The sequence below is a fragment of the Acartia tonsa genome, chromosome 6, assembly GCF_053477335.1.
Source record: "Acartia tonsa isolate MP-2025a chromosome 6, ASM5347733v1, whole genome shotgun sequence".
Lineage (NCBI taxonomy): Eukaryota > Metazoa > Arthropoda > Copepoda > Calanoida > Acartiidae > Acartia > Acartia tonsa.
The window spans coordinates 27667881-27684399 of record NC_137265.1 but is presented as its reverse complement, the minus strand read 5'-3'; the positions used below and the strand labels follow the sequence as shown (position 1 = coordinate 27684399).

At 31.2% G+C, this 16519-nt stretch overlaps 2 protein-coding genes across 6 annotated transcripts; both read left to right on the top strand.

Annotated features, from left to right (window-relative positions):
• The first annotated feature begins 7864 nt into the window (after positions 1-7864).
• Positions 7865-11245, top strand: LOC145322275 (F-box only protein 31-like). Its single transcript, XM_080164158.1, has 4 exons — positions 7865-8286; positions 9361-9514; positions 9742-9900; positions 10422-11245. Exons 1-4 carry the CDS (start codon positions 7950-7952, stop codon positions 10816-10818), a joined length of 1047 nt encoding a protein of 348 aa, XP_080020284.1. The 5' UTR covers positions 7865-7949; the 3' UTR covers positions 10819-11245.
• On the top strand, positions 11240-15923 carry LOC145322274 (developmentally-regulated GTP-binding protein 2). 5 transcript variants are annotated; one of them, XM_080164156.1, is made up of 11 exons: positions 11240-11380; positions 11802-11885; positions 11992-12092; positions 12369-12515; positions 12927-13064; positions 13466-13540; positions 14086-14166; positions 14419-14528; positions 14899-14997; positions 15336-15473; positions 15766-15923. In XM_080164156.1, the coding sequence occupies exons 1-10, from the start codon at positions 11245-11247 to the stop codon at positions 15457-15459; spliced, it is 1095 nt and encodes a 364-aa protein (XP_080020282.1). In that variant the 5' UTR covers positions 11240-11244; the 3' UTR covers positions 15460-15473; positions 15766-15923. The 5 variants fall into 5 exon arrangements, with proteins under 5 accessions (XP_080020282.1, XP_080020283.1, XP_080020280.1 ...); XM_080164157.1 differs by having other exon boundaries at positions 15749-15923; XM_080164154.1 differs by having other exon boundaries at positions 15336-15494.
• The last annotated feature ends 596 nt before the right edge of the window (positions 15924-16519 follow it).

The window sequence follows — 16519 nt, the reverse complement described above, 5'->3', positions numbered from 1 at the left end:
ATAATCTTTTTGCTTGACTGTCTGATTGTTGACTTATAAATGTTTATATCTTTAGTTTTAATTTAATTTTATACCTACCTAACATTTTAACTTTCAGATTTTTGTTGACTATGTAAAATAATTTTTTATACATTTCAAAAGAATAAAACACAAAATGTTGGTTGACTTACCCCCAGAATTACAGCTGCAAATATTCAGCAATTTGGACCCTATCTCTGTTCTAGCTATTTCAAGGAAATTATCTTAATCCTTAATGTTTGTTTAAAGCGAAGCCACTCTATTATAGGCACCTAACTAAAGTTGTCTTTTCATCCGATTTCTATTTCAGCAATATATTCCCTAGGTTATTATTCACATTATATTCACATTTAGTTTTACTTAAAAAAGGGGGGGGGAAGTTTGTACACTTATAGGAAATGAAATTCAGTATCAAAGTTTGGGAGGGACGTGTGGGCTTGTTTTTAAAGTTATCAACCTAATTCTTTTTGTAAAATCTCTTATATGACTGGATGTACACGGAAAACTTTGAAAATTGAATTTTGGTACTTTCCTTCAAGGGGCCAGTGGAGCAAAAGACCCCCCAAAACACTAAAAATATGAGTTCTGAGCTTATTTTTAGAGATATCAACCTAATTTTTTAAATGTAAACTTTTTAAAAATAACAGAACTTAGTAACCATTACACATTTCATTTTGGGACTTTCCTTCTAGGGGCTTGTGAAGCAAGAGACCCCCCAAAACTAAGAAAAGGAGTTCTGAGCTTATTTTTGAAGATATCAACCTGATTTTTTTCTAAGAAAACTTTTTTAAAATAACTGAACTAAGTAACTACTACACATTTCATTTTGGGACTTTCCTTGTTGGGGCTTGTGGAGCAAGAGACCCCCCAAAACTAAGAAAAGGAGTTCTGAGCTTATTTTTGAAGATATCAACCTGATTTTTTTCAAAGAAAACTTTTTTAAAATAACTGAACTTAGTAACCATTACACATTTCATTTTGGGACTTTCCTTCTAGGGGCTTGTGGAGCAAGAGACCCCCAAAAACTAAGAAAAGGAGTTCTGAGCTTATTTTTGAAGATATCAACCTGATTTTTTTTTGCAAAGAAAACTTTTTAAAAATAACTGAACTAAGTAACTATTACACATTTCATTTTGGGACTTTCCTTCTAGGGGCTTGTGAAGCAAGAGACCCCCCAAAACTAAGAACAGGAGTTCTGAGCTTATTTTTGAAGATATCAACCTGATTTTTTTAAAGAAAAACTTTTTTAAAATAACTGAACTACCTAAGTAACCATTACACATTTCATTTTGGGACTTTTCTTCTAGGGGCTTGTGGAGCAAGAGACCCCCCAAAACTAAGAACAGGAGTTCTGAGCTTATTTTTGAAGATATCAACCTAATTTTTTTATAGAAAACTTTTATAAAATAACTGATCTAAGTGACCATAACACATTTCATTTTAGAACTTTCTTTTTAGGGGATTGTGGAGCAAGAGACCCCCCAAAACACTGAAAATATGAGTTCTGAGCTTTTTTTTTATAGATATCAACCTTATTTTTTCAAAGAAAACTTTTTTAATGCAATTGAACTAAGTACCTAACTGTTACACATTTCATTTTGGGACGCTCCTTCCAGAGGCTTGTGGAGCAAAAGACTCCCCAAAACTAAAAATATTAGTTCTGAGTTTTTTTAAAGATATCAACCTGATTTTTTATAAGAAAACTTTTTAAAATAACTGAACTAAGTAACCATTACACACTCTTGATTACCACTACATTATTGATATCTTTAAAAATAAGCTCAGAACTCATATTTTCAGTGTTTTGGAGGTCTTTTGCCCAACCAGCTCCCAGTAGGAAAGACCCAAAATGAAATGTGTAATGGTTACTTAGTCAACCTGATTTTTTAAAGAAAACTTTTTTAGACAGAACCGTACTAAGTAACCATTACACATTTCATTTTGGGACTTTCCTCCTAGCAGCTTGTGGAGCAAAAGATCCCCCTAAACACTAAAAATATGAGTTCTGAGCTTATTTTTAAAGATATCAACCTGATTTTTAGCAAATCTGTTGTGGCTACGTAGTTCAGTTAAATGAAAAAAGTTTTCCTTAATAAATCAGCTTACCTAATATCTTTAGAAATAAGCTCAGAACTAATATTTATGGTTTTCAGGGGTCTTTTGCTTTACTAGCCCCTAGAAAGAAAGTCCCAAAATAAGGTCTGTAAAGGTTACTTAGTTCTGTTATTTTAAAAAAGTTCCTTTAAAAAATTAGGTTGATATCTTTAGAAATAAGCTTAAAACTCCTATTTTTAGTTTTGGGGGGTCTTTTGCTCCACAAGCCCTTAGAAGGGAAGTCCCAAAATGAAATGTGTTCTGGTCACTTAGATCAGTTATTTTTAAAAAGTTTTCTTTTAAAAAATTCAGGATATCTTTAAAAATAAGCTCAGAACTCCTATTTTTAGTTTTGGGGGGTCTTTTGCTCCACAAGCCGTTAGAAGGAAAGTCCAAAAACGAAATGTGTTATGGTCACTTAGATCAGTTATTTTTAAAAAGTTTTCTTTAAAAAAACCAGGTTGATATCTTCAAAAATAAGCTCAGAACTTCTATTTTTAGTTTTGGGGGGTCATTTGCTCCACAAGGCCCTTAGAAGGAAAGTCCAAAAATAAAAAGTGTAATGATTACTTAGGTAGTTCAGTTATTTTTAAAAAGTTTTCTTTAAAAAAATCAGGTTGATATCTTCAAAAATAAGCTCAGAACTCCTGTTCTTAGTTTTGGGGGGTCTCTTGCTTCACAAGCCCCTAGAAGGAAAGTCCCAAAATGAAATGTGTAATAGTTACCTACTTAGTTCAGTTATTTTTAAAAAGTTTTCTTTAAAAAAATCAGGTTGATATCTTCAAAATAAGCTCAGAACTCCTATTCTTAGTTTTGGGGGATCTCTTGCTCCACAAGACTCTAGAAGGAAAGTCCCAAAATGAAATGTGTAATGGTTACTAAGTTCGGTTACTTTTAAAAAGTTTTCATTGAAAAAAATCAGGTTGATATCTTCAAAAATAAGCTCAGAACTCCTGTTCTTAGTTTTGGGGGGTCTCTTGCTCCACAAGCCCCTAGAAGGAAAGTCCCAAAATGAAATGTGTATTAGTTACTTAGTTCAGTTATTTTTAAAAAGTTTTCTTTGAAAAAAATCAGGTTGATATCTTCAAAAATAAGCGCAGAACTCCTTCTCTTAGTTTTGGGGGGTCTCTTGCTCCACAAGCCCCTAGAAGGAAAGTCCCAAAATGAAATGTGTAATGGTTACTAAGTTCAGTTACTTTTAAAAAGTTTTCATTGAAAAAAATCAGGTTGATATCTTCAAAAATAAGCTCAGAACTCCTGTTCTTAGTTTTGGGGGGTCTCTTGCTCCACAAGCCCCTAGAAGGAAAGTCCCAAAATGAAATGTGTATTAGTTACTTAGTTCAGTTATTTTTAAAAAGTTTTCTTTGAAAAAAATCAGGTTGATATCTTCAAAAATAAGCGCAGAACTCCTTCTCTTAGTTTTGGGGGGTCTCTTGCTCCACAAGCCCCTAGAAGGAAAGTCCCAAAATGAAATGTGTAATGGTTACTAAGTTCAGTTACTTTTAAAAAGTTTTCATTGAAAAAAATCAGGTTGATATCTTCAAAAATAAGCTCAGAACTCCTGTTCTTAGTTTTAGGGGGTCTCTTGCTCCACAAGCCCCTAGAAGGAAAGTCCCAAAATGAAATGTGTATTAGTTACTTAGTTCAGTTATTTTTAAAAAGTTTTCTTTGAAAAAAATCAGGTTGATATCTTCAAAAATAAGCTCAGAACTCCTTCTCTTAGTTTTGGGGGGTCTCTTGCTCCACAAGCCCCAAGAAGGAAAGTCCCAAAATGAAATGTGTAATGGTTACTAAGTTCAGTTATTTTTAAAAAGTTTTCATTTAAAAAATTAGGTTGATATCTCTAAAAATAAGCTCAGAACTCATATTTTTAGTGTTTTGGGGGGTCTTTTGCTCCACTAGCCTCTTGAAGGAAAGTACCAAAATTCAATTTTCAAAGTTTTCCGTGTACATCCAGTCATATAAGAGATTTTACAAAAAGAATTAGGTTGATAACTTTAAAAACAAGCCCACACGTCCCTCCCAAACTTTGATACTGAATTTCATTTCCTATAAGTGTACAAACTTCCCCCCCCCTTATCTAATTTTCAATAGGTAAATTCTTTATGTGGATTTTCATATCTTTGGTGCTACCAAACGCGCTAAAGATATTTTTTTATTCTTAAACTCTTTGAAAAGGTCGCTTTTAAAAACTTTGGTCTTCTCGGTTCCAATGCAGTAATAGTTATTTATCATATTTTCGTAATATTGTGAATGCTAGAAAGGATATTAAAATTATTTCAACAATTTTGGTCATGTGATCAAAATTTGAATTTTTCTTCTACTATTGCCCCCTCTGGGGGCGAAGTAGGTGGAAATTTAAATTTTTGTCACTTGACCTTAATATTGGTGAAATAATTTTGAATGACCTTTCTTGTATAAGCAATATTAATAAAATATGATACTTGGTTTTGTCTCATTCTCTATCTTTTTCTTAAATTCAAAAAAGTCTATCAAAAAATTTACATCATCTAAGGGTGAACAATAAATATCTCTGTCTATTTTTCTCTATATTTCTTCCCCCTCCCCCCTCCCTCACTTTTCTGTCTATTTCCTTCTCTCTCTCCTCCTCTTTTGTACGTTCATTTGAATATATGAATATATATATATATTTTCGAATCTACATTTGATAAGATTACAATTTTATAAAAAATTTATAATTTATATAACATGCAGACCATGGTCAACACCCTCCTATGATAAGCTTCAATCAGTGGAGTCTTACAGTTGACCAGGTTAAATTTACAGGGTTACAGTTTAAAGTGCTTTAAAGCTACACCAAGCTTAAGAAAACCAGCAGGCTTCCAATGAGATGAGAAAAGGAAGGCTGATATAAACCTACTTTTGCTGATAATTTCATTTTTTTATTGTGTTGAGAGTATTTTTTAATTAAGTCAAGTTTTTTTGATGTAGGTCTATATTTTTGCATATTTTTTACTTTAAAAGTGTATTATTTTATAGTGTATTTTCAAAGTGTAATTTTTTTTTGTAAAGTATTTTGTTTTTTAGTGTTTATTTTTATGTTTGTCATTTTTTGTAGTTTAGGTATTTGTTTAGTTTTTTTTTTTTTTAGTGTATTTTAGTAATTTTAGTATTTTTAGTAATTTGTCTTTTAAAGTAATTTATTTTATGATAACAAGTCTTTTTTCCTGAAATAAATTAGATGATTTTAAAAAATTTAAAGTGTTAAACTTTTATTTATGAATGTTATATTTGATATGCTTATTAAGCAAATTCTTGTTTTATTTATGAATGTTATATTTGATATGCTTATTAAGCAAATTCTTGTTGCGTAAAAAAGAAATAGTTGTTATTTTATTTAAAATGAATTATTATATGTGAAAATAAAGAAATATTTAACATTTTTATTAAGGAAGGTACTTAACATAAATATCTTTATTTTCTGTGTGCATCCATTTCTCTCGATGTTTAAGTAAGGATTACTTGGAGCTTCTAATCAAGGCTTGTCCTGCAGACAAGTAATGTGCATCCCTAACAATTTTAACATTCTTTTTTGGGATTGTTCTAATTTTAAAAAGTTTTATTTTGTAAGAGTAAGAGTATAGTCTGATTAGCAGCGGATTGGGCATATTGTGTTTATATGTTGACCAGATATGAAAAAAGTATTTCAGTTTGTATATCATAATATTTTTGTTTTATGTTTGTTTTACTAATTTTACCTTTTGTGTTTGTGAGTTGATCTGAGTACTTTTGAAAAAAAACTTGCTACAATTGTTAGCAAAAAAAAAAATTTAGTTTCATTTTGAAATGTGTTTGATTTAGTCACTCACTAGTATCACATTTTTAATTATTTTAATGTTTGCACAGAGAGACATGTTCTCTCTATGACTGCCTTTCCTCAACTAATGACTGCCTTTCCTCAACTAATGGCTGCCTTTCCTCAACTAATTATACAATAGAGATAACCTAGAGACATCACAAGGGAATTTTGTTTACATTATGTATCAGCTATAAATTGTTGAATATCTTAGGTTAAAGCTTTCCTTGGGTGAAATTTTTGAAGAAAATATTTCTTCCATCATATAATGTGAAGCGTATGACACAACATATAATAAGTTAGTTATAAATAATTTAATTTCTTATAATAAAGTTATCTTTCTAAAAATTATATCATTGCAAAATTTAGTTGCAAATAATGTTGCCTATAGGGCTGTATTTCATATACAACAAAAAGTGAACAAAGGTTTCTTTTTAAGTAAAATGGGGTCAGATTGACCATCTATGTCTAATGTTTATACCCACATCAAATATTAAATTATAACAATGTACAGTAGAGTGGATCAATTTTGGACATTGAATTTGTAATCAACATCTACAGTTTAAACGTCATATAAGAAACCTAAATATAAAAAATTTATTTTGTCCTTGAGGGGAAATGGGAGGAAGGTGTTTCAATGCATTAAAAATTTTAGAAGTTTATTCTGGAGGTGCAACTTTTTTTTCTTTCAAAGTATTGCTTTATGCATCTTTTTGAATTTGTCTTGTTGATTAATATAAGAATATCAAATTGGTTTTAAAAATATTCATCCAAGCATGAAAAATCTTAAATTAAATGTAAAATCTCTTGGTTTTTAAATTTATTTATGGATTTTTCTTGCTAGGATCAATAGTTTTAAAAACAGATTTTTTATTCTTATTCTACTCTTCAAGACAAATTTGGGAAGGTGCATAAAGCTATACTTTGAAAGAAAAATAATTGCCCCCCACCAAAAAAAAAAAAAAAAAAATTCTCCCCACAAGTGTCTTTCTAAAAGTTTACATGCATCAGCGAGCCTCCCCATTATTCAAAAAATTTAAAATTAGAAAATCATTGAAAATCAAGCCACTCTAATGTACAGCATTTATTTCTTCAATTCCACAGTACAAAATTATTCCTGTATTTAAATTTAACATATCATATAGGAAAAAATATTCTTGTATTTAAAATTAAAAATCATGTTGGAATTTTTTTTACAATTTTTAATTTTTTTAATAATGTACAGCAAATTATTTCCTTTTTATCTCATGTTTTGAAATTTATAAGATAGTTAGAATAAATTACAGAAATAATGAAAGATTTAAAGAAGAGAGCGTCAGGGGGGGGGGTCGAGGGGGGTTTCCCCCCTCAGGAGAGGGGGGGTTGAGGGGGGTGTCCCCCCTCAGAAAAAGCTTGGGCTTAAATCTTCAACAAATAAAGAAAACAAAATTATTTTAAAAATTTCTTTTTTATGTTAAATATTATTATTTTTGTGACACTTGATTTTGAATGACAAAAAATGTTGAAATAAATATTACCCACTGTATGAAATGTTAAATTAGAAATCAATAATGATGTTGGAAAATTTATTCTCATTTTATACTCTGAAAAAAGGAATTGACAAAAAATAATAATTTTTATTCCAAACTTTTAAAACAGCATGCCTATTTCTTTTTGGTTGACACTCGAATTAAAATAAAATAATGAATATTATTTCAAGACCAGAAATAAATTTGAAATAAATAATTTTCTTTCCCCTATATTTTTTATTCCAAAATGCCAAGAATTAATTTTGAAATAAAATAATTTTCTTTCCAATATTTTTATTCCTTTTTCTTATTGGACGTCATTTTGTGTCCAATGAGAGACTAGTGTTTAAATATTTTAAAGCTTATTACAGCATTTATTTTGAATATGATAATAGCAACATTCTCACATTAAATGTGATAAAAATATTTACAGATTTATTTAAGGATTGATTTAATTTAGAACCTGCCAACAATTCTATGAAATTAGCCAGGATGAAAATTTATGGAGAAAAATGCTCAACCATCAATACAGAACAAACATACAAATTACAGACCAAACAATGCCATTAAAATTATTTTATGAACACGTTCTCTTTCCATACAGAAAGACTATAGGTATATGGCAGCGACAAAATCTGAAATACTATAGTGGATTATTGAGGGTCATTGTTAAGAATGATGGATTATACTTTGAAGAGCTTGTGCCACCACCCAATATGGCGGCGGATTTTAGAATTCTTGAGTTTTTAAAGATTAGTTATGATGTAACAAGTGGTAAAGCAGTTATTGAAAATAGAAGTAAACTGGCCAAATCTGAGACTGTAAAAGTGATTGCTTCAGAACACGCAGGCATGGGTGCTTAAGATTTTATAAAACTCACAAATTATTAGTTTTCGTTTAACATTCTATTATTAGTGCTTGTACGCCCATCCTGTTTACCATTTTAAAGTGAGGGGTATTTTTTTCCAGGATCGATTTTTCATAGAAGGGTGTAGGACGTAGGTACTATTCCCCAAACTAGATATAAACTTTCTCTGGACCTATAAGAAGCGTTAGTGTAAAGGAAAACCATAACAGTCCAGCGGTGGTAAGATCTTAAGCGACAGACAAATAAACAACCTGTTAATTTTACATGAAGACTTGCGGCCCTTCCCCTAGAGACCTCTAGGAGCACTTGAGGGGGGAGGGGGAGTAGTTGACCCCCTATTTTTAATTTTTTTAAAAATTGTTGATACCCTCCCCAAAATTATTTATATACCTTCTCAGAATCTGTGAGAATCTACATTATATAGGGGAACTATATCGGTTAAGCAGCTAGTTAGATTAAAAGTGGGGGAAGTTTTGACACATTTGCGTAAACAGTGATTATAGGCTTTATCTTTGGACTGAGAGGATAGGTTATAAAGGATAAAATTATTCTTATATGATAAATTTCATAAGATTTTTTGGATAGGCCTTCGGGTTCAGGAGCAGCAGGCCTCCAGATGGTATCTGGACAGGTAAAAATAAAAAAAATTAAGAATTAGAGGTCGACTTATAAAACAAAATATTCATCTTTTTGAATGTTATTTACATATTTGAAGAAAAAAAATGCATATGTATTTTGTTTTATTTATAAGTTGACCTCTATCTCTTAAAAATAAAAAAATTTATTTTACCTGTCCAGAGACCATCAGAGCCTGCAGCACCTGAACCTGGAGGCCTATTCAAAAAATATTAAAACTTGGAAGAATTCATCGTATAAGAATGATTTTATCTTTAATAACCTATCCTCTCAGTCCAAAGATAAAGCCTATAATCCCTGTTTACGCAAATGTGTCAAAACTTCCCCCCCCCCCCCTTCTTGGTACAGACAGACACACAGACAATTAAGACATCTTGTTACTTTACATAAGGATAATCTTAAGTACCTACCAAACTAAGGGCTTTCAATAATCTTACCCGACGCTATCGACCACACTGTGAACCCTGACTCCTGGAGGGATGTTATGACAGAATATGTCAAGTTGATTGGCGGAGAGGGGGCCACTATGACTGATCTTTTACTACTTAGATTCATTGAAACTTTACATTCTAGGTATGTATAACTTGTCATTTTGTGTTGTCAACAGTTTTTCTATTCAAAGAAAGTGAGTCTGTTATTAGCAAGCACATTACAATTCATCATCAGGTTGACCAATGACTATAGAATATGCATAAACTGTTAAAATCCATATTACGCCTATTTTTAGACCTATTGGTTCCAATTTTTTCTGTATATTTATGATATGTTCCATGGAATGATAACTTTATATGTTTATTTAGAGGGTTGCACAGATATGAAAAGTTAGACCCACCTCTACCTAACCATCATAATTTCCCCTTGACTGAAGGTTTATTTCTTGGTGCCTATGGTACTCATGGTATTGAGGTCATACAGTTACAAGTGCGCCAACCTCCAACCTCAGTACGCTACACTCAGGGACAATTAATTTTTAAAAAAGAAATAATACCTAGGTTTCATATAGCCAATAAAATGCAAAGAAAATCCTGTTATATGATGCGACGTTAGACCGAATTTTACTTATTATTTCCTAAGTATTACAGTTCTTAAACTATAATCTACCCTAATAAAATTTAAAAGCCTACAGATATCTATTACACCTTAAGGAAATCTATTTTGTCTTAACTTTTGCAAGGTTTACTAATAAAGTTGCTTTACAAAGTTTTGTCGTTCAAATATTTTTTCTCAAACAAAATATGCAGCTCTAATTTTACTTGATAAACCTCGAATTTTAGATAATACTTAAATATAAATTAGTTGCTTCGTATCTCGTCTCTTGGTGGTTTTATTTTGAAGACGAGTTGGTATTTAAATAGCACAAGATCCCTCAAAGCATGCTTTCATAAGAAGCACAAACCCGTCATTTGCATAGGTAAAAATATTTCATATTTTAGCGTTATGTCAAATATAAACTTTATTGATTGTCAATCTACACACAGGGTGTGAAGCTAACAGGAGATCCAAATATTTCATTTGGAGAAATTACATTCAGAATAACAGATGACAGATGCTTAGACATGGACAGAGATGACCAAAGTTCTATGGCTAAGGTTGAAAAATTTAATGAAGCTCCAAAATACATTGATGACTACAATCAGAACACCGAGCTGGATTTTGTGATACCTGAAGACTGTTTTGAACGGGAAACTGTGCCGTTTAAAAAGTGTCGCGGCCGCTGGATGGCCGAAGGACAGATAGCCCAACATGGCGGCTATAATCCGGAGTTTATTCCGGCGCATTTTATATTGTTTAATCATGAATATTTTGCCGTTCTTTTTATAGAACTTAGATCTATTATTTTATTTAGACGGGTTACTGATCAAGTTTTTAATAGATAGAAAACTGTATAAACTTTCATGGAAGTATTTTTAAACTAAGGAAAAACATAAGGGGACATACTAAAAGGGCAGGTCCGATGAAAATTTTCATGCTTTTAAACTTTTATAATATAAAAAAGCAATCGCCTTTGAAAATATGTTTTTCTTCAAGTTAAAAATCCCTCCCGCAGAACTTTATGAAAATGTTATAACAAAAAAAAAATTAAATTAATTAAGATAACTAAAAATCATTTAAGTAAGTACCTATCACAATATATATTCAATATTATTTTTTTTAAAGTTAAAAATTAAAAACATAAAAAATTAACGTATGAAGAAATATAAACTGAAATATTACCTTCCATTTCTTAAAGTCAAATCAGTTTTAGAAAAGAAAAAAAAATTTGCATTGTAAAAATCTCGAATAACCTACCTTCAGACATAAAAATGGGTATTCTTGAAAAAATAGCGGAGATAGAACGTGAAATTAATCGTACACAGAAGAATAAAGCTACAGAATACCATTTGGGTACTTTGAAGGCCAAGCTTGCCAAATACAGAGCTCAGCTACTTGAACCTACAGGTAATTGGAAAATAACAAGTAGCCTATCCGCTCGTTGCCGGGTAGATGATTGGTTCGAATCTCGGCCGCTTTATACCCAAAGACGACAAAAATAGTTCATACTGATGTCATGTCAGACGCGCGTTATAGAAGAGGATTAATACCTAAGCTCAAAACAGGCGACATTCTTTAAAATGATGAACATACTTAATTTTCTAGGGATCAGGTTGTTTTATGTTGCATATATCACAAGATTATACATTTAAGTCATAGTAATTTGAAAACTTATATATCGTAGAAAATTGTTTTGATAGATTTTATTTTATTAAAACAAATAAACGCGTTTAAAACTTACTTTTAAATACCTAAAGACATACCTATAGAAATATAACTTGAATTAAAGAATATTTTTGAATATTGTAGGTATATATTATTGTTTTAGGAAAGAAAGGTGAAAAAGGTGAAGGATTTGATGTGTTAAAATCTGGAGATGCCAGGGTGGCTATGATAGGCTTCCCCTCTGTAGGTAAGTAAATTTATATAATACAAAATGATAAGTACCTAATTCTTTTCGTTCAGATGCGTATGCTTTCAATTTAACTAAAATTGTTGATCTGTTCTTTTTTGTTTAGGTAAATCCACGTTGTTGAGTACCCTGACCAAGACTGAGTCCTCCGTGGCCAGCTACGAGTTCACAACACTCACATGTATTCCTGGGGTTATTGAATATAAGGTATAATAGCTTGGAAGAATATAGATAAAATTTCTCGTCAGTCGTACGTCACACACCCTAAGCTTTCATTCAAATTTCAAACCCCTTTTTCAAAAATTAGATACAGCATCTTTCAGGTACTTTTAACTCTGCGGGGCTCATTTGAACCATATCTTAACTAATGTAAAGCAAGTCATCTTCCAATCCCTTTTGTTCTTGAAATCATTCAAACGCAGACTAAAATTTGCCTGACCCCTTATGTAAACTTGATTTGATAACTAGATATTTTCTGTCTAGGGTGCCAACATCCAGCTGCTAGATTTGCCCGGTATTATCGAGGGTGCCTCACAGGGTAAGGGTCGTGGTAGACAGGTCATTGCCGTTGCCAGGACTGCTGATCTGGTTCTTATGGTCCTGGATGCAACAAAGAAGGATATCCATAAGGTAAAATATATTATACTTTAGTGTAAAAATAATAAGTAAGTAGCGCAGCTACTTTGTAACCTCAGTATGTCTACTATCTATTCATGGAAAACTTTGTTTACATCTCTCGTTTGCATTGCAACGGCACACACATAACCACTAATATAATGCAATACAATACTACTACGGTATTTTAGTTTGCTTGCTGACCTTACTAAAGATAATTTGGATTAATGTTGCTTTGCTTCATTTTAAATAAACTGTCTATTAAAGATATGTGTTAAACAATTAAAAAACAAGGCACATAAAAACTAAAAAGTCTACTCGTTCTGAAATTTTACTGTTTTTCATTGTCAAATAATACCCATAAAAACAGTAAAATATTTAGCAGAAAACAAAACAATATGTCCTAACAATGATAACTTTGTCCAGGATCTTCTGGAGCGTGAGTTGGAAGCAGTTGGTATCAGATTAAATACGAAGAAGCCTGATATTTATTTCAAGGAGAAGAAAGGCGGAGGCCTGGCTTTCAATGCAACCTGTAATCTCACACATGTTGATGAAAAAATGGTAAGTAGGGGCCATTGGATTTGAAATGACACTGGTGCCCAAAGTTTTATAGCCACATTTTCTTATTTGTTGGATCATGTAATTCAAGTACTTTCATTGAATTTGGATTCGTTTTTTATAAACTAGAAGTTTCAAAAATTTCTAACTAATAATACTTCTCTACCAAGGGCCGGGGCCGGGTAATTTTGTTTATCATCATTTGCTATGTACATAAATTTTGGGTCCATTGTCTTATTCCTTAAGATCCATGAGTTATTATAGACAAGTAAAATAGTAATTTGGGCAATGGGGATAGTACGATGAACGATTAATAAATCTTCCTCCAAATTCTTATGTTTTGATGTATTTGGCGTAGGATGATTTGAAATATAATTACAGTATGTAATATTTGTATTTACTAGGTACGAATGATCTTGGCCGAGTATAAGATTCACAATGCAGAAGTTCTATTCAGAGAGGATGCTACGATGGACCAGGAAAAAATACCTTTACCATTATTAAATACTGCAATGTACTATAATGCCCAGAAATATCTCTAAAATGGGTGAATATACATTATTTCCTCTCCTTGATGAAAGAATTTGATATAAAACTTCAGCTTTTGGAACTAAAGGCTAGGGAAAAAGCCAGGGACGTCCAAAGGGAAGAGGTAAAGGGGTGATTTTACCTTCCCTTTCTTCATAAACAATTTTGGAAAGGTTTAGATCCACCCCCCCTCCAAAAAAAGGGCGTTGACGTCTATAGAATAAGCCACTAGTTTTGTAGGAAGTTCATTTAATTGCTTTATCAATATCTTAAGATTAACTTTTTGTACACAGAATACGATTATCTACTATTTTGATAACTCTAGGTAATGAGAAAAAATTTACCTCACAAAATTTTTGTTCAGATACATAGTAAAAGCCGACTTCCATCGCTCTCCCTTCACTCACTCAAGTGCCCTTAGAGGCCTCAAAGGGCGTAGCTTATAGTATATTTTAATGTATTTGATGGAAACATATTTATATATGGCGTGATATAGTTTATTGATGTTATTTCTGGAAATCGAATCTACCTGCCCTGCTTGTATGCTTATAACAAGATCGATCAAATTTCATTAGAGGTGAGTTTATAATTCATAAGGATTGGAAAATAAAGGTACCTTCCCAAAAAAGTTTGGTAATAAGTATTTTTTGTATGAACTTTGATATTTTTAATAATAATATTTTTCATTATGTATCTATATTCAAATCTCACAAGTAGGATTTTTTTCCAGTCAAAATTTTCAAAGAATTTTGGCTTTGAAGTTTACCTATTAAATATAAGTATTATTTACCAATTTTTAAAAATTCTCTTCATTAAAATACCAATTTAGGAGGTTGACCGTTTGGCGCGAGGCGAGCACAATGTTGTTATTTCCTGCGAGATGAAACTAAATCTGGATTATCTACTGGACTGCCTTTGGGAACATCTTAATTTAATTAGGTACGTAATGTTTTAACTTGATAGGCAGTTTTTAATTTGGAGTGAAACATTAGGGATCTAAATTATCCCTTCTGTAGATAACAGTAAGTGGTTAAACGTTTGGACACTAATGAACTGACCAATCAGAATTCAATATAAATCTCCAAAGTTGTTAATGTTAAGCCAACGAATAGGTAAGAAAAAGTTATTATAAAACTTTGGGGACTAGTGTAATAAACAGCTCATTATCCCCTTCCTTCCTGGATAAACAGTCATTAGCATATGCTTGTAGTAAAGAATAACACGATCGCTAGATTCCATTCTAATTAGATATAATTGTTATGGTATTTATCATTAATGTGTATGTATGATGCCATACTTGTTTTTATAGAGTTTACACGAAGAAACCTGGACAACCCCCAGATTTTTCTGATGGTATTATTATGAGAAATGGAGTAACTGTTAAACACACCTGCCATGCAATTCATAGGTAAGATATTTATGTTTTTTTTCAAGATGAACTTTTCTGCAATAAGGGATTGACAATCGGTACAATAAACAGTTTGGAAATTTCATATTTTAAGGCATATAATCCTCCATTAAAAACCTATTACAGATTTTTAAACTCCGAAACAAATACGTCATTATTTTGATTTCCGTTTTGTATGATCCTTCCCAGGTTGAATTATTGTAACAACGTCGTTATTGATAAACTAATAGTAAGTCAGTCTATCGGAATTGAATAGTATTTTGACCAATAAGGTATTCTTTGAAAAATAGATAAGAGCATGTTGATTGAAAATGGCACATTCTTTTTTTCTATTTCAGAACTCTGGCGAACGACTGCAAGTATGCGCTAGTATGGGGCACCAGTACCAAGTTTAATCCTCAGAGGGTCGGGCTAGCCCATGTCATGCATGACGAGGATGTCATTCAAATAGTCAAAAAATAAAGTCAGTTAAAAACGTTGGGATACTCTTCAATTTTGTTTGTTTTGAAGTTTTACTTGCCTCGTTGGCTTCAAAACTTAGGAATTTTATCAAATTTTCGTAGTCTCAAAAACTTAAGGAATTTTTATAAAATTTTGATTGTTAATTGTTTGTTTCTAAAGTTGTTCTCTCAACTGAGAATTTTAATCTATTGAGAAAAAAATTATATGATGATCAAAATACCTAAAGTGTAATTTGAGTTGGGTAAAACAAGGAAGATATAACTAAAATATTAAGATTAAAATTGCGGAGTATCCTTTTTATCTCAGAGTTAAAAGATTGAGTAATTAATTATACCTACTATAGTTTGCTTGATACTTGATTAAAATTAATATTAAAGAATACTTATTTTTTAACTCTTATTTCCCTGTGACTAGGTACTTTTTTTATTATTTTTTTATTGCAAGAATAAACTGTTAAAACTGTATTCCTCTTTTCAATTTTTATAACAAAACAACCAATATGCATTAAAAAAGCGAAGACTTTCTATATTTAGTTTTTGATCATACTGGTAGTGTCTATGTAAACATTATTAGGCATAGTCAAAAGCATTATAGAATTCAAACACTTCAGGTAGATTTTTCCAACGATTAAGTATAATTTACGACAAAGGTAAAGACACGTATAAGTCAAAATTTCAGAATTACCTAGCTTAATGAAATAAAAATCAAGGTATATACTATGTATTTAATATAATTTATTTACAAATATACAATCATTAAACAGGGAGATTTCATTAATGGAAATAACTAAATAGGAATAAAAAATGGATATTAACTCTTTGGTAGTGCTCTATGGTTATAAGATTAAAGATTAAAGTTATCTACTCCTTTCACAATCATTTAGCTGAAATCAGGCCATTAGAATTTGCTTTTTGAATCATAAACGTTACAAACAAACAAGGAATTCAGCTAAATTTTCTAATTATACCTCTTTGCGGCTAAATCACTGTGAAAATATTTGGTAGTTGAACAGATTATTTTCAATGGAAAGTAAAAAAAAGAGCAAAACCGTGCAAGGAGT